This window comes from Chrysemys picta, chromosome 1 (assembly GCF_011386835.1).
Source record: "Chrysemys picta bellii isolate R12L10 chromosome 1, ASM1138683v2, whole genome shotgun sequence".
Taxonomy (NCBI): domain Eukaryota; kingdom Metazoa; phylum Chordata; order Testudines; family Emydidae; genus Chrysemys; species Chrysemys picta.
In genome coordinates, this window is record NC_088791.1 from 222,794,904 (window position 1) to 222,813,993 (window position 19,090).

Consider the following 19,090-nt stretch of genomic DNA (forward strand, 5'->3'; position numbering starts at 1 on the left):
GGGATTGGGAAGCAAGCCTGATTGCTAATGGAAATTCACCATATTTGATGTTTTGAGTAATGCCTACAAAAATATAGTCTGCAGATCACCGAATTAATCATCATTAAAATTAATCTTGACTTAATGAAAGCATCTAAAGTTGCCTTGGAGATCTAAGGAAAAAAATCTCTGCATTTCAGAGAAGGAGACTGTAGCGTACCCTGCTCTTGTATGTGCAGCTGCACATGGCTGAGTAGGCTGTAAATTAAACAACCCTGATTTTGCATGCATGTTTGGTAACCGATTTCACAAGCTATGAGGTGCTGCATCTCTGCTCACAGAAAATCAGTACTATGGAGTCCTATAGAACTTTTTAATTAGGGTGGAATTAGGCAGCGATGAAGTGATTGAGTATTTTAGGTTGCTTTGAATCAAAGGCACTATAAGAATAAAACATAAATTTTGAAACAAGACCCTGTCATTAAAATGGAGCAAAGGTAGATTGTTTAGCTTTCAGAACTTTTATTGTGCGGTGCTTCATTTTGTATCCAGCATGTTTCTGTTCAGCTATGAATAGAAATGGGAATCCAGAATTATGTGTTCTCTGCTTTTTGTTTATTTTGGCAGGGAGTAGATTTTTGAACCAGTTTTTTTGTTTACATTGCTGTTCATTGTATTTCATTACACATTTTCCTTAACATGAGAGTGACCATGATTTTTATCTCTGCTTGCATTTTTGTAAGTGCTCCAACTTGGTCATTGTGTTCTAATCACTGACTGTGGTATTGTGTATTTTTAAAATATTAAAACAGTGGAAGCATCTAAGTAAACTGTACTCTGAAATTTGTAGTTACAGAGATTGATAACAGCTTTAAAGACATTAATGCATGTATGCTAGCATAACCAATGCACTGTAAATGCAGATGCTTATGACCACCTTTTCATCAATGCTACGATCTGCCCCTTTTTGTATCCTATAAAAATATCTGCACTAGGGTCCTGTAAGTCCTTGTGCAGAGCATAAGCAAGTGTTAATGGAAGCTATGCATGGAGACAAAAGGCTAAGAACTAGGCATAATCCTCCACATTTAGCTCACATCTGCTCCTCACCTGTCAGACTTGTGAACAGAGCTGGTATGGAATTTTCCGTCAGTATTATTTTTAATAGAAAATTTAATTCTCCAGGGGAAAATTTAAATTCTGATGAAAAATTTTGATTTTTTTTTTCTGTCAGGAAAACCTAAAGGACTGCTGCTCACCTGGAAGGCTCTGGTCAGCTTTCCTTTTTGCCTTTAGGGAGGTAGAAAAATTGACAGGTGGGCAGTTGGGAAGTTGCAGCCGCGCTTGAGGGGAGGCAGGGAGGATGAGTGCCCCGGCTGGCCACATGTCCAGCTGCCTTTTTGGTCTGGGGAGACAGAGAGAGCCTGGGCTTTCAGCTTCTGGCAGTCTGCCTGAAAGGCTGTGAATTTTACTTTCTGCTAACAGTGAAATTAACAAGAGCTCTTCAGACAGGCCGGCATGCTAAAAATTCAGTTTTGGTTCTGAAGTATCAGAGGGGTAGCCGTGTTAGTCTGAATCTATAAAAAGCAACAGAGGGTCCTGTGGCACCTTTAAGACTAACAGAAGTATTGGGAGCATAAGCTTTCGTGGGTAAGAACCTCACTTCTTCAGATGCAAGTAGGCAGGGTGCAGGAGAGAAGGTCAGAAGGTCTACTTGCATCTGAAGAAGTGAGGTTCTTACCCACGAAAGCTTATGCTCCCAATACTTCTGTTAGTCTTAAAGGTGCCACAGGACCCTCTGTTGCTTTTTACAGTTTTGGTTCTGCTAAGTTGGAATTTTCCTGGAAATTCCTTCCTTTGAAAACTTAGATTTCCATTTTCCAGCCAGCTCTACTTGCTAATGTGCAGGGCTTTAAAGGCAGGATGGGGAGCATGGGCTTGTCTGAGGAGATATGGGCATCATTATCTTCATAAGGCTAATGAGGTGTTTAGCTACATGCTAAAGTCTTACTCCCACTACTAGGCAGGTCTAGCTCGAAGGCTGGACAGCAGCACTGTCTGCCGTGCTCATCATATTGACTTCCCCAGCTCTCCCTGTCCCACTAATCACTTTTTAACCTTGTGTTTATGCAAGTGACACTTTTCCCAGCACTGTACAGGGTCAAGCCCTCAGGCCTTAGAGACAGACTCAGCATTTTAGATCCAAAGCTCTTTCTGTTTATCTATTCACAATGAGAAATGTGTTCTGCCTCATTACCTGAAGGGGAATCTTTGTCTTTCTAATTATTATCTATTATTTGTGTTGTGGTATTGCCTAGGAGCACCAGTCATTGACCAGGACTGTATTGTAGTAGGCACCATACAAATGTAGAATGGATAGAGGTGTCAGAGGGCCTTGTTGACAGGGTCATGAGAACATTCATGTAGATAATAAAATACAGGACATCCTGTGAGAGTGGGACTGCCAGCTTTCAAAAATGACTTTTATGAACTATTTCTACCTCACAGAGTGCATGCTACTGCAGGAAGAGATCTTTCTGATGCTCCAAATATACATGTAGATGGATGTATGATGATCCAAGTTTCCATACAAAAGGTTTATTCGCCATCTTGTGAAACCTAATTACATGAGATTATATCATGATCATGAGGCAAGGGGAATTCTGGATCTGCCTATTGTTCATTTAGAGGTTGGATTTTGTGGGGTAGTGCTCACGTACATCCTAATCCTGCAAAGTGATCCCTGCACACCAACCTTTTATAACTGCTTGGAGCCCACTGACTTGAGAAATTGTCTCTTGTGATAAACACGGGAAATCCTCTCCAGCATCATTCCTTAATAATGCACTTAAGGTAGATTTTCTACATCTACATTTTATACAAGGTAACGAAAATAAATTTAGTATTTCATTATTAGAATTTTACACGAGAATCTCAACTTTCATTTAAAAAAAAAATTTCTGTGGCTGTGGAGAAAAGCTTGAAAACATGAATTGAATGCATCCGAAAGGCAGAAGGCAAATTACAAGGATTCCAAAGTATGGTTTGGGGATTTTTATTTCTTTTTTAAGTCATGATTTGTGATTTTTTAAAGCTTTAGTGTTGGCCATACAGCAGATGAGAGATCTATGTTTCTTCATTCCCTGTCTTCCAAGACTTAGGCAGTCAGAGGAAATGTCTTTTGTTTTTGATGTAGGCCTGATCCTGCAAAAATTTGCACACATGCTTATATTTACATGCTGTATGTCAGTAGTCAATGACACTACTTGTGCATAATGTTAACAATCTGAGAAAGGACTGAGATCATAGACATGTTAATCTCTGTGGACTCAGTCCTTGCAAAGTGATCCATATAGGTGTGTGGTGATTTTTGTAGTGACCTTCTTATTCAATTACTATAGTTTGTTATAGTTCTCTTCTTTATCTTCAAAGCCAAAGAATAAAACAAAAATAAACATACTACACATGGGAGACCTGTGAAGTTGTATTAATAACACTGGCATCTCCATCTATAGAAGCATTTTGACTACTCTTCTACATATTCTACTTTACTGATTGCCAAAGTCTCCCACTTTGAAGTGCATATTATGTTGTGTAATTTAGCTGAAATACCAATTTCATTTCCATAACCTTTATATGTGACTTCTAAACATCTGTCTTAAGTACATAAATTAGATATTCCTGGAGAGGATTTCTCTTGCATCCCTTGTATATGAGTAATTTCTGAAGTTTCTTCATTGGACAGTTTTAGCGGAGGAGCTTTAGTTGGTGCCATAAGTCTGAATCCAGTCTGTAAATGCTGATTAGCGAAGATAAGATGACTGCAGATGGATTTATTTATTGAAAAGATCTGGTAGAAGAGAGACCTTTTTTCCTTTATATTTTTGAATTATGTATGTCAGTGACATTTTCTGTGAAGTAACCTTTTCAGGATTATCAAACTAATCAGAAATTAGCATTACCTCTGTGCCATCATTTTTGCAACAATCAGTTTAGTACTATAAAGTGAAAGTACAGTTGAAAGCCTCAAGATAAAAATGGCCCACAGCAATTCCAATAGCAAATGCACTGGGATTTGGAAGCTCTCATGAGGTGTGTGTGATCCATATACAGATTTCTGTATATCAAAAATGCCCCATAAGAGATAATTATAAGAGATACACCTCTACCGTGATATAATGCTGTCCTCGGGAGCCAAAAAATCTTACTGCATTATAGGTGAAACTGCGTTATATCGAACTTGCTTTGATCCACCGGAGTGCGCAGCCCAGCCCCCCTGGAGCGCTGCTTTACCGCATTATATTCGAATTCGTGTTATATTGGGTCGTGTTATATTGGGGTAGAGGTGTAATGAGAGTATTGTAAGCAAGACACGAGAAATAAGTCTTCCGCTCTACTCTGCGTTGATTAGGCCTCAACTGGAGTATTGTGTCCAGTTCTGGGCACCACATTTCAGGAAAGATGTGGACAAATTGGAGAAAGTCCAGAGAAGAGCAACAAAAATGATCAATGGTCTAGAAAACATGACCTATGAGGGAAGATTGAAAAAATTGGGTTTGTTTAGTCTGGAGAAGAGAAGACTGAGAGGGGCCCTGATAACAGTTTTCAAGTACATAAAAGGTTGTTAAAAGGAGGAGGGAGAAAAATTGTTCTTCTTAACCTCTGAGGATAGGACAAGAAGCAATTGGCTTAAATTGCAGCAGGGGCGGTTTAGTTTGGTCATTAGGAAAAACTTCCCAACTGTCAGAGTGGTTAAGCACTGTAATAAATTGTCTAGGGAGGTTGTGGAATCCCCATCATTGGGGATTTTTAAGAGCAGGTTGGAGTGCAGGGGACTGGACTAGATGACCTCTCGAGGTCCCTTCCAGTTCTATGATTCTATAATGCCTGTGCATTATTTAATATGATGGATGCTATGGATGACTGAAATGAAATGCTGATAAAAAGAATAAATGTCAACATGCGTCCATAAGAATATTATCTAAATTGCTAGGGTTTGTAATGTGTCCCCAGACTTGTGTACAGAAGGGGTCTTCTGTACATGACTCCCCCTTGCCTGCAGCAAATGCTACCATCTCATTGGGCCCCATGCCCAAGGGAGCTCTGAAGGAATCTGTACCTAGGGAAGGAATAGGGTGGGTTTTGTGGGATGTACATCAGACCAGCAGGGAACGAGCCTGACGCTGCATTATCTTTCCTGTAGAGCTCTTTCTTTAAGGGTAGATTCCAAAAGAAACAGCAGATGAGGAGTCTCTGTCAGTGAAACTCTGCAGCCACAGGCAGGGGGAAAAGGGAGGATTGGAACTGCTCTTGGAGGCAGACAATCTCTAACCTCTGGCAGATCCCCCAAGATCCAGAGAGTTTGGAGACTCTCTGACAGCAAACCCTGTTCATGAAGAGAAGAATTTGAGGAAAATCTGCAAGGGAAACCTCATGGAGTTTTCCTCTCCACCTGAACCCCTGCTGTGGGATTTTCCAAGGGAGAGGGCGAACTGTATTCAGATCAGCCTCATTCTAGAAGCCACAAAACTGAAAGAAACTTGAAGACATAATAAGTGTTTTCATCAGTTCAGTATATTTTAAGTACCTTCTTATGATCAAACTGAGAGTCACTTTAAACACTGCTTTCATTTATATTTTAATATAATTTCTAGTCACGATAGGATTTGTAAAACTTTTTTTATTATTATTATTCAGTCAGTGCCAGCCAGCAGACAATTAGAAGTTTTAGTTTTTGTTTATAATAAGCTGAGAACTGTTTTAGAGTTGTAATTTGTATTCCTCTTAAATCCATCTGGAGCAGCAAGGCTCCTCCTTATTGTGAACACAAATGAAATATTTTCTTGTACGGCAATTTGTCTTGATGCAGTACTGTACACAGCCTTGACATTTCATATTACCGGTTACGAGAGCACTGCAAACACAAGATGGTGTTCTGTCTCTCCTTGGGTTTTATACTGCCACTGATCACCGTAGTATTTGAATGCCTTCCACTTAAAATTAATGGCAATAGGGAAGTCCCTAATGTGTTATGGACTCTTCAGGACAGGAACTTTGTCCACCTTTGAGTCTGGAAAATTCCTAGCATACTTTGGACACTCCTCCAATCTAAAAATAATAATTCTGTGACTATAGTCTTACTCTTGTTTCGTCAATTACTTTACACTGTGACCCTGTCAATTCACAACATTAGTCCCACTATTTCCCTCAGTTACAAAAGTTAAAAAGTCTGTTAAGGCTGATTCCCCACTTTGGCACTTTGAGTGCAGAACCTGGGAGCCCGCAAGGATTCTAAAAATTAATATTGGCCACTCCAGGCTTGTATTAAACTTCCAAGGTTACAGCTTTTCTCTGACCTTGGATGGGTAAATGCTGCCACCACCCAAGTGCAAAACCCCTTTGAGGACCTGGGAAGGTGCACTTGGGAATTCCTTCCTGTGGGGTACCCTCAAGCCCTTTCACCTCCACTCTGGGGAAGAGCTGAGAAGAAAAACAAAGGAAATCAGCTGTTGCCACCAGCTAATTAAACAACATGTGCACAAACCTCTTAGCACACAAAAATCCAATCCTTTTCTTAAAAAAGGTAAATTTTATTAAAAACAAAAAGAAAGAAAATACATCTGGAAACTCAGGCTATTGCTAGATTTAAAGAAAAACAACTTTCAAGAATTAAGGATCAAAAATAACATTCTTGAGGTCCAGCATAAAGGTTACAAGCAAAACAAAAGCATTTGGGCTTAGTACAGAGGAGTCCACAAACCATAAAGAAATAAAAAGAGATAAACCTAGTCTTGTCTCCCTAGATATTTCCTGATCTACTTACATATCTGGGATTTCACTTGAGTAGTTTCTAGGTATGATACCAATAACACTGCTCTACAGCCAAAATGCTTCTGAAATAAATGTAGTCAAACTTTACTAATTCTGGGTCACTGAGAACGAAAATGATGCTTAAAATTGTTGATTGGCTCTAGTTTTCAAGATATGCTATTGGGTCAGTATATACGACCCTTGACTTGGGAATGGCGGAGGATAAGTGAGTTATAAAGGGAAGGGATCTCAATTTAAACCAGAAATGACTAAAATACGTCTTTGACTGGATCTATGAATAAATCTATGACTGGGTTTGGACAGTACTTGCTTTTTAGGCAAAACAATGAGTGATGCAATCTGAAGCTGGTATTGCGTCATACATGATATGAATTGCATCATGTTATCCCTAGAAGTCACGGATGATGCAATCATAATGAAGCTTACATCACTCTGCTGAACAAATTGCCCTATATCAGCTCTAGAAATCATACAGTGTCGTGCTCTCTTATTTGTCAGTGTTTGATTTTGCAAAGGGACACATTTCTGTTTAGCCAAAGTGAGCACAGATGCCTCGTACTTGTGTGAACAGTGCAGATACCTTCTGCTATGTTTGTGGTGAAGTGACTTTTGCATCACAAAAGCGCAGTATAACCACTATGGTTAAGAAAGCCTATCATCTTTATTTTGGCTGCAAAATTGGAGATCAGGACAAGAGGTGGGCCCCCACATATGCTGCAACACTTGTGCAACAAATCTTCACCAGTGGTTGAACAGGAAAGGGAAATCTATGCCTTTTGCAGTGCCAATGATTTGGAGAAAGCCAACAGATCATACCAGCAATTGTTACTTCTGCATGGTGCCTCCAGTTGGGAAAGGTGTGTCAAAGAAGAAAAAGTGGACTGTGCATTATCCAAACATTCTATCAGCTATACGCCCAGTACCCCACGGAGAAGGACTGCCGGTTCCTGATGCACCAGAATCATTCTCACTTGAGTCAGATGAGGAAGAGGATGAAACTTCTGGTCCTGAACCATCAATGTCACAGGACCCACATTTTCTCCCATCCTCCTCCTCTGAACCACAACTCATAACACAAGGTGAACTGAATGACCTTGTCAGGGATTTGGAACTCCCCAAGAGTAAGGCAGAGCTGTTGGGCTCCAGACTACAGCAGTGGAATCTCCTGGCAGGTGATTTTAGGCTTTCCTTGTTCCATGACCGTCAAAAGGATCTTTTCCCATTCTTCTTCATGGAAGGTGATCTTGTAGCCTGCAACAACATTGATGGTGTGATGGCAGCCCTCAACATCGTTCACGATCCAGATGAGTGGAGACTGTTCATTGATTCATCGAAGACTAGTCTTAAAGCTGTTTTACTGCATAATGGCAATGTTTTGCCATCAATTCCAGTTGGTCATGCAGTCCATATGAAGGAAACCTATGACAAAATGAAACAACTTTTGAGGTGCATAAACTATGACCAACATCAGTGGCAGCTTTGTGGCAATTTGAAGGTTGTTGCTCTCTTGCTTGGTCTGCAGACTGGATACACAAAGTACTGCTGTTTTCTCTGCGAATGGGATAGTCGTGCAAGAGATTCCCACTACATCAAGAAAGATTGGCCACTATGACAGTCATTGGAGCCAGGGAGGAAAAGTGTTCAGCATCCACCACTTGTTGAATCAAGGAAGATTTTGTTACCACCCTTACACATCAAGCTGGGTCTGATGAAGAACTTTGTCAAGGCCATTGACAAAACACACGCAGCTTTCAAGTACCTCCATGGAAAATTTCCAAGGTTAAGTGAAGGTAAGATAAAGGAGGGTGTCTTTTTGGTCCTCAGATTCGTGAACTTCTTCGAGATGATGCATTTGACCATGCACTGCGTGGCAAGGAAAAGACGGCATGGAAAGCCTTCCAGTTAGTGGCAATAAATTTTCTCGGAAACAACAAGGCAGACAACTACAGGTTGTTGGTGGAAAACCTCCTCAAGGCATACAAAAGCCTTGGTTGCAACATGTCACTAAAGATACATTTTTTGCACTCTCATCTAGATTTTTCCACCGAACTGCGGAGCAGTGAGCGACGAGCACGGCGAGCGATTTCACCAGGACATTGCAACAATGTAGAAACGCTATCAGGGCAAATGGAGCCCATCAATGCTTGCAGACTATTGCTGGACAGTGGCAAGAGATGCTTCATTTAATGAATACAAGAGACAAGCCAAGAAGCGCCGAGTAGACACTGAATAGGACTAAACTATGTACATAATAGTTTATTGCCTTTTGTTTCATAATAAATTTTATTTATATAACCCTTTTGCTGATTTTTAAAGTGTTACATAAACAGGACAGGTGAAATATTATCATGTAAAGCAACCATAAACACATGAAAAGACCTAGGTTTACAATTTATGATTAAAACTCTACTATCTACACAATATACATAGACATAAAATGTAAAAACTTAAATATCTTGGAAACAGTAGCCAATCAGTTGTTTTAATTGTCATATTTGAATTCAGCACATCAAAATACATAATAAATAGCACATTTTATCTCTGAAGCAGACGACTTCTCAAAAATTGTAGACCAGTGTAATTTTTCAGACCTGGCCCCAAGTTTCTTACAGCATAACTGCAGCCCTGTCTGCCTCTCTCCGAGAACAACCACAGACAAACAAAAGGGGAGTCTTGTTTCAATTTTAAAAAGTTCTAGCTTTCCCTTTGGCTCTTTTGGCCAGATGCCCACTCACTTCTTTTAACCCTTTACAGGTAAAGCAAGTAGAGAACAGCTACTCAGAGGGATTTTATAGCTAACTGGCTGGCTGGGTCCATAAAAGGGAGCTATTTGTTTTATTTCCTCCAGGGAAATCCTCCCTAGGAGGGCCATACATGATTCGCCGGGATTTAAACTCTGCCTCACATATAGACAGGCGATCCTGATCAGCGGCGGACACACTAAGTGCAAGTGCATGTACTCCAGTCTGAGGCTCTGTAGCACCTTGGTGCAACACTCTCCTAGATGTTAGGGAAACTCAAGCTTTCCCCCCCCAGCAACAATAGGAAACATTTGAGCATCTGGAGGTGAGGGCAGATAAAAAGCTACCCCTCAGACTACCATATCATCCTCATCACTGCATGAGGCCTCCTCTTCCGTCTATGGCTGATGGATTTTCAGCAGTTTGAAAAGCTGTCAGCCATAGATGGAAGAGGAGGCCTCATGCAGTGATGAGGATGATATGGTAGAGGATGTCAAAGAATCTCAGCAAACTGTTGGACCGTCTTTACTTTGTGACACCATCCAAAGTTACCCTTCCTATCAATGAGGCTCTGATGAAACCTGCGAAAACCATTTGGCAAGCCTGGTCCACCGTAACTTCTAAATGTAAGAGAGCCAATGAAATGTATTATGGTCCCATCAAGGACTCTGACTTCCTATTTTCTCACCCTCCACCCAACTCTCTGGTAGTTGAGGCAGTGAACAAACAGGGAAAACAACAATGATATAAGTCGACTCCAAATGACAGACACCAGAAGTGCCTAGATCTTCTACAGAGAAAATCTTACTCATCGGCAACCCTACAATTCCACATCGTGAATTACTAGGCACTGATGGCCAAATATAACTTTACAAATTATGCAAAATTTGGTTCTTTTATTAAACACCTCCCTCCAGACCAAAAGGAGCAATTTCAAGCTAGCATTGCTGAGGGACAGTTTTCAACAGAACATGTGAAAGATCATAGCAAAAGGCATTAAATACAGTTATCTGCTTAACAGCTATTCTACAGTGTAAAAGGAAAGTTTGAAAGTGTGCCGGGTTAATAGGCACAGAGCAGGGGGACTAGACTCAACACAAAATAAACATAGAACAATGTAGGCCAAAAGGGTGTGCAGAATGTAAGTTGGCCACGCAATGAGTTCGGGTTCTGAGGTTGTGTTGGTGGAGGGAAGAAGGAGGAACAGCCTGGGGACATCTGAGGCTCAGAGTTTCGATTTTTTTTTTTAATGGCTTTATGCCCCACATCCCAAAAACTTTAGCCCATGGCCTTCTAGATGAAAATATTCACCTTCCATCTGTGTTACAGCTGGCAGAGCTTTGAAAACTACTACATGGGGACTTTGCATTTCAACAGTATTAATCTAAATAAACATTGCAAGGAGGATTTATTAAAGTGCAGTTAAGGTCAGAAAAATGCCTACGTAAAAATTGCACCATTTTACTCATCAGATTAGATCCATGTGTGTAGCCAGAAGCAAATCTGCTTTTTTTTTTTTTTTTAGTTACCAATAGAAAAGTTTCTCGCTCCAAACACAGTACAACTATGGAAAAGTGTGGCAGTCTCTATTCTCTTTCATGCATTGTCAACAGGATTATTAATTAACTTTTGATTTCAGAATCTTTATTCTAGGTGATGATCCACAAATCACAAGACTTTTGGTCCCTGGCTGGGTATTCAGGGCTGGCATATGGAGACAGAATAATTTTTAATGAGCAAATTTGGTATGGAAATCCATAAGACAACAAACTTGCTTCATGAAACCATTTATAGTCATTTTTCAGAATAGGACTGCACTACAAGTAAATCCACCCTATTTTTTTTACAAACAAATTTACTTGTTTAGTAATATTCCATTAAATGAAAATTACCATGCTTACAGCTCCTATAGAGAAATATTAAATTGAGTTTCCATATTTTTAAAATCACATATCCTTCAATTACAGATTTATCATCTTCTTCTGTTTTGAATAAGCCGTGGGTATGATATTTATCTCCCAGATAAGTCCCCTCCACACTGAATGAAAGTAACCCTTTGTTATAGAACAGATCCTGTTTTCTTCCATAAATGGACAAGAAACACACGTCTTATAGAAAAAGAAAGATGCCAAATAAATGAGTTTATTTCTTCACTCAGTAACCCCATGAGGGACAGAGAATATTTCCTTTGTTGAAAACAGCTAAGAATTAAAATAAGCGAAAGGCTCTGTAAGACTCTGTGTGCATAAAAGAAAAATGCACCTCTTCCTTTTCTGCAAGTTTCTTTGCATGTGACCTACTGAGAAAGACTTGTCATAATGCTTATTCATACAGACCTTGCATAAGAATAATAGGAGTGGTAGGATCATATTCTTGTTTTAGAATTGCTTGAAACTTATTATGATGGGAATAATTCCATCATATCATACAATAGTAGTGAGTTTGTTTTCTCAGTAACATGACATGGCAGGCACTAATGCTGTTATCATTTTACTGTATATTATTTTAATTTAAAATTAATTTCATATCATGGAGGGCTGTGCTAAGGCTGAATAGTATAATGACCTAAACTCCAGATAGCCAAGCACTCCTGGACTTTAACCCCAGTTATACTACTGACTTGCTGGATGATCTTGGGCAAGTCACTTCAGGCTTGGTTGTGATATCCTTCCTCACACTGAGTAATATCTGTAGTAGGAAGAGAGCCTAAGACATAAGCCCTTCTTTTAGAGGCCTGGTATGAGGCAGGATCTGGTGGTTGGTGAGGATCTAGATTGTTGAGTCGGGCTGTAGCGCGTTCTTTCCTCCTTTCCCATTTCTCCATTTCCTGTTCTCTTTGTTGGGTCTCAAAATGTTGGGATCCTTTCCTCGAGATCCTTCTCCATTTTTGTTGGATGAAGGCTTGGGTTTCCTATGAGTTTATGTCGATGTGCACTTCTTTGAGGGTTCTTTGAAGTGCTTTTTTTGCCTTCTCCTCATCCACTGGCCTTGACTCAGTTGTGAGAACATGACCTGCTTCAAGAGCCAGTTGTTTGGCATTCAGAGAACATGACCAGCCCAACATAGCTTCAATGTAGGAGGTTTTGGCTTGGGACAAAATGCTGAGGTTGGTGCGTTGGTCATCTCTCTTAATTTGGAAGATATAGTGGAGGCACCATTGATGGTGGTTTGGAGCTTGTTGGTGGAGCACTTTAGTTTTGTTAAGTATCAGAGGGGTAGCCGTGTTAGTCTGTATCCACAAAAACGACGAGGAGTCCGGTGAGACCTTAAAGACTAATGTAGAACTGATAAATGGAATTGTTTTTAATTGTTCACTTTATTAATGTAACTTCATAAGTAAAGTTTTATGAATGAAACAACATTCATTCATAAACCAGTTACCCCAATAACTGGCTAATTGACAATTAAGATGCTTGTTAAGATCCATAGCTGTTCAGCCAGTTGCTCTTGTAAATTTCACTGTCAATCCAATTTCTGCTTAAATCACTAAGACTTGCACTATTTCAGTATTGTAACTTCTGTTCACCATTCATTACACTTGACTACATTGTAACTTCTGTTCACTGCCATCCACTACACTTGTCTATATTGTAACTTCTGTTCACTGTTTGCCATATTGTAATTCAAACCCCATTTTAAAATGCTTACTCCATTTTGTAAGTGTTTGCTGCAACCTTCATTTTTGCAACCTGCTGTAATCTTATTAGTTTAGTTTAGATGTCTGAATGAGGTATGTATGGATGATGGAATCAACCTCCAGCCCCAGCCTGTCCTGTTCTTCTCCTTTGAAGATTTTGGCAGGGATTCTATCAGCTCCAGATGCCTTTCATCTGTTTGATGGCTTTCTTTATCTTGTTCCGTGCTGATGGGGTTCTGAGGTTCTCCTTGATAGGATGTTGAGGGATTAAATCGAAGATGTTTTCATCAACATTGGAGTTACAATTCAGGAGGTCTTCAAAGTGTTCCTTCCATCGTGAATTGATTGATTTTGTTGTCCTTGAAAATGTTGGCTCTATCCCTGGATCGAAGGAGAGTTAGCCCTTGGATGCAGGGTCTGTAGAGGGTTTAGGTAGCATTGAAGAATCCACGCATATCATGGGTGTGGGCGAGTTGTTGGATCTCCTTCACTTTGTTCTCCCACCACTTGTTCTTCATTTTACTGGTTTTCCTTTATGTCCACCATCAACTCAAAGCTGAGGTTCAAAGGAAAGGAATGGACTGATGACCAATCCTACCAGATGAGTATCTTTCTCCTGGTATTCTAAGGCTTCTTTCTGTTCTCCAAGGATGCACTCTGCTAAGGACTCTGCTCAGGATTCTCTGCCTCCTCCACCCACTGGTCCTTTTTTTCTGCTGCAGACCCCTTCTCTGATCCTGACAAACTTGTGCACTATGTCCCAGCTTGAAAAGGCACATGCACAAAGATGTAGAAGCTAAGGCTCACTCGTGTGTAAATTGGGGCTTTGCATGAATACATACATTTGCATGTGTTCAATCCTGATTTTTTGTGTGCAGCAGGTGTTACTCGTGCATTTTTTAGAATCTTGCCCATATTTCTTATGCCAGTGCTTGACACTGCTTTCAGTTGAGTGTATTGGGAGTAAAACAGCATTGCTCTAAACATGGTCCTTTTCATAATGTTATTTGGGCAGAGAGTATGTCTTTTGGTTGTCTGCAACGCTATTATAGAATGGAAGTTTTAATGTCTAAAATGTAGAGATACCAAAATCTGTAGACATTTATATTAAAAAAAAAAAAGAAATGCACATGAGGGATATCTCCAAATGTGGGCCAAATTCTGAACCTGAGTTGAATTATTTCTGATTTACACTAGTGTAATTGAGAGCAGAATTTGACATTTTATTCTAAAATATGTTATACTTTTTTGTTCTTAACAGGGACAATATTCAGGCTTGTATTTGAAAGTGTATAAAAATAGCTCTGTCTACCTATGGTAGAAAGTATGAATAATACTGTTATATGGTAACATGTCTGCTGAATAACCCTAATCATAAAGCCTGTTCGTGAAATTGCTTTGTATAAGAAAACATGCTGAGACGATATTTGTTACTCTTGCTACCATACAAATGAAACAAATATAGTATACATTTTCTTTTGTGTATTACAAAAACAGCATGTTAAGAGTAAACATGCATTAATCACTAGCTAGAGTAGTGCATACATTCAGTATAGGTCTATTATATTTCTTTGATATTAGAACACAAAAAGTGACAAGTTAAAGCAGGCACATAACTTAACCTAGAGTATTGAGTTTATACCTATTATAATGTCATTTTTGTTGACTTTTCATTATATTCTTAAGAAAATAATGGTAGCCAGCCTTTTGAAATAGTTGTCAAGAAGAAACCTGCCTACCCTGCAACATGAACTCTTCAGTGCCTAATACCTCAGAGAATTTTTTTTTAAATGTACTATATTGAAATAATTGTTCTTCTAAAATTCTTATCCATCTGAACTGATCTGGACATACACAGATTGAAAGCTCGTTGTCTGAGGAATCTGGTTTTTGAAGTTGGTCAAACTGACATCAGAATTCTTCCTTGAGTCTTGTTTTTCTCCCCACCTGTCCCCAAGATATTAGCTGTGTATCAGTGTAACTGAAATATAGCCCCGTGACTACAGGTGAGGCATAAGTAGTAGGATTGTGGAATCTGGTTTCCACTTGTCTAACAGTAACGCCTAATACTTAGGCAACTCTCTGCTAGATAACTCTCTGACACCACATTCTACAGGCCATTACCCTCTGATCCCACTGAGGGGTACCAAAAGATCATATGCTCAAGAAACTCCCTGAAGAAGCACAGGAACAAATCTACACAGACACACCCCTAGAGCCCCAACCAGGGGTATTCTATCTGCTACCCAAGATCCATAAACCTGGGAATCCTGGACGCCCCATCATCTCAGGCATTAGCACCCTGACAGCAGGATTATCTTGCTATGTGGACTCTCTCCTCAGGCCCTACACTACCAGCACTACCAGTTATCTTCGAGACCACTGACTTCCTGAGGAAACTACAGTCCATTGGTGATCTTCCAGAAAACACCATCCTAGCCACTATGGATGTAGAACCATCTCTACACCAACATTCCACACAAAGATGGACTACAAGCCATCCCCGATAATGTCACGGCAAACCTGGTGGCTGAGCTGTGTGACTTTGTCCTCACCCACAACTATTTCAGATTTGGGGATGATTTATACATTCAAGTCAGCAGCACTACTATGGGTACCCGCATGGCCCCACAGTATGCGAACATTTTTATGGCTGATTTAGAACAATGCTTCCTCAGCTTGCGCCCCTACTATACTTGCGCTACATTGATGACATCTTCATCATCTGGACCCATGGGAAGGAGGCCCTTGAGGAATTCCACCTGGATTTCAACAATTTCCACCCCACCATCAACCTCAGTCTGGACCAGTCCACACAAGAGATCCACTTCCTGGACACTACAGTACAAATAAGTGATGGTCACATAAACACCACATAAACTACTGACCGCTATACTTACCTACATGCCTCCAGCTTTCATCCAGACCACATCACATGATCCATTGTCTACAACTAAGCCCTCAGATACAAACACATTTGCTCCAATCCCTCAGACAGAGACAAACATCTACAGGATCTCTATCGGGTGTTCTTAAAACTACAATACCCACCTGGGGAAGTGAAGAAACAGATTGACAGAGCCAGAATGGTACCCAAAAGTCACCTACTACAAGACGGGCCCAACAAAGAAAATAACAGAACACCACTAGCCATCACCTACAGCCCCCAGCTAAAACCTCTCCAGTGCATCATCAAGGATCTACAACTATCCTGAAGGACGATCCCTCACTCTCACAGACCTTGGGAGACAGGCCAGTCCTCGCTTATAGACAGCCCCCAAACTTGAAGCAAATACTCACCAGCAACTACACACCACACAACAGAAACACTAACCCAGGAACCAACACCTGGAACAAATCCCGTTGCCAACTCTGTCCGCATATCTATTCAAGGGACACCATCATAGGACCCCATCATAGGACCCAACCACATCAGCCACACCATCAATGGCTCGTTCACTTGCACATCTACCAATGTGATATATGCTATCATGTGCCAGCAATGCCCTTCGGTCATGTATATTGGCCAAACCGGACAGTCTCTACGCAAAAGAATAAATGGACACAAATCAGACATCAAGAATTGTAACATTCAAAAACCAGTAGGAAAGCACTTCAGCCTCCCTGGACACTCAATAACAGGCTTAAAAGTGGCCATTCATCAACAAAAAAACTTCAAAAACAGACTTCAACAAGAAACTGCAGAACTGGAATTAATTTGCAAACTTGACACCATCACATTAGGCCTGAATAAAGTCTGGGAGTGGCTGGGTCACTACAAAAATAATTTTCCCTCTGTTGATACTCATACCTTCTTGTCAACTGCAGGGAATGGGCCACATCCACTTTGATTCAATTGGCCTCGTTAGCACTACAAAAAGTAATTTTCCCTCTGTTGATATTCACCCCTTCTTGTCAACTGTTGGGAATGGGCCACATCCACCCTAATTGAATTGGCCTCATTAGCACTGACCCCCCACTTGTTGAGGCAACTCCCATCTTTTCATGTGCAGTATATTTATACCCGCTTACTGTATTTTCCACTCCATGCATCTGATGAAGTGGGTCATATCGCACGAAAGCTTATGCCCAAATAAATGTGTTAGTCTCTGAGGTGCCACAAGGACTCCTAGTTGTTTTTACTGATACAAACTAACATAGCTACCCCTCTGAAACCTAATACTTATGTATCATTTGAGATCTTTGCACTGTGCAAATTGGTGTGTGGGTGGATGTGCATACTATCGTCCCACCTCCTCCATAGACCCTCTTAAGGGCACAGAATGGAAAGAGTCTCAGTGCTCCCCTGAACTCAAGGATTGTGACTGTCGCTGGCATTTGTCTCTCTCTCTCTCTCTCTCTCACACACACACACACACACACACACACACACACACACACACACACGTAAAAGGCTCCTTATACCCTTTCCTCTCTCGAAGGCTGAGAGGGGATATGATTGCTCTCTTTAAATATATCAGAGGGATAAATACAAGGGAGGGAGAGGAATTATTCCAGCTTAGTACTAATGTGGACACGAGAACGAATGGATATAAACTGGCCGTGGGGAAGTTTAGGCTTGAAATTAGACGAAGGTTTCTGACCGTCAGAGGGGTGAAATATTGGAACGGCCTTCCGAGGGAAACGGTGGGGGCGTTTTTAGACTGTCTGGTTTTAAGATTAAGTTAGATAAGTTTATGGAGGGAATGGTTTAATGGTAAAACATATTAGCTGAGGAATACCGAGCAATGGTAGGTAAATAGTATAATGGCTAACAAGGGTTAGGCTGGAGACTCTTGCCTACATGCTCGGGGTCTTACTGATCGCCATATTTGGGGTCGGGAAGGAATTTTCCTCCAGAGTAGATTGGCTGAGGCCCTGGAGGTTTTTCGCCTTCCTCCTCAGCATGGGGCAGGAATCGCTAGCAGGAGGGTTCTCAGCCAATTGAAGTCTCCAAAACACAGGATTTGGGGACTTCATCAGCAGAGTCAAGGGAAGGGTAGGGACGGTTTTGTGGCCTGCAGCATGCAGGGGGTCAGACCAGATGATCATAATGGTCCCTTCTGACCTTAAAGTCTATGAGTCTGTGAGTCTCTCAGTATGCCCACTCATGTGCAATTGACAATTTTACCCTATATATTCTAGTTTATGGATAATGCTACCTTAACTATTCTTTCTCCTCACATATTTCTTATTCTTTCTCTTACAGATGGACAAAAGAGGAAAAAATCCTTAAGAAAGAAACTGGACTCATTAGGGAAGGAGAAAAACAGAGATAAAGGTACAGTGAAGATTAAAGAAGTACTTATTTATCTAATAGCTGTACATTTTTATGAGATTTCTATATTGAAATGTGTATCTTCTGCAATAGGACTGTGTTACCTAAACTAATACGTTATCTAGTCATTTATTCCCCAATGGAAAAAAATACTATATATTATATTGTATTTTTTTTGGCACTGCCATAATCTAGCTGCACTGTGCAACATAAACTTTTGTTATGCAAGCAATATTTTTTTCCTAGCAAGCGGAATTTATTGTTTAAAACATGGCAAACTATCATTGCTACTGTACAGTGAGTTTGAAATAAGTTCAGGGTGACACATATAAGGCCAAATTTTTGAGGACGCCTCAAACCAGACTCTAAAGTTGCACCCACAGTTTTGTGCTTGTAGATAATTGTGTGTCTAACATTGCAGTCACTGTTTTAGAAGAGGCTCTAGAAAAGTTGGCCTGGAATCAAAAACTATAGTTCTGAAAGAGCATTAATGGCATTTAGCATTCTGACATGAATGTTGATATACTAATTAACTGCAAGAATGGAGCTTTGAAAAGACATTTTGTAACTAATATAGCTACTGAGCCGATGTAATTTTTTTAACTGTTTGTGCGTTTCTAGAAA

At 40.4% G+C, this 19,090-nt stretch overlaps 1 protein-coding gene across 4 annotated transcripts in view; it reads left to right on the forward strand.

The window, feature by feature from the left end:
- Window positions 1-19,090, forward strand: part of ARHGAP6 (Rho GTPase activating protein 6) — a 461,625-nt gene that overhangs the window by 382,953 nt on the left and 59,582 nt on the right. For all 4 annotated transcript variants that reach the window (XM_042840151.2, XM_065580668.1, XM_042840152.2 and 1 more), the window contains one exon: window positions 18,398-18,469. In XM_042840151.2, coding sequence (XP_042696085.1) covers window positions 18,398-18,469 — 72 coding nt within the window. The remainder of the gene's footprint in view (window positions 1-18,397; window positions 18,470-19,090) is intronic.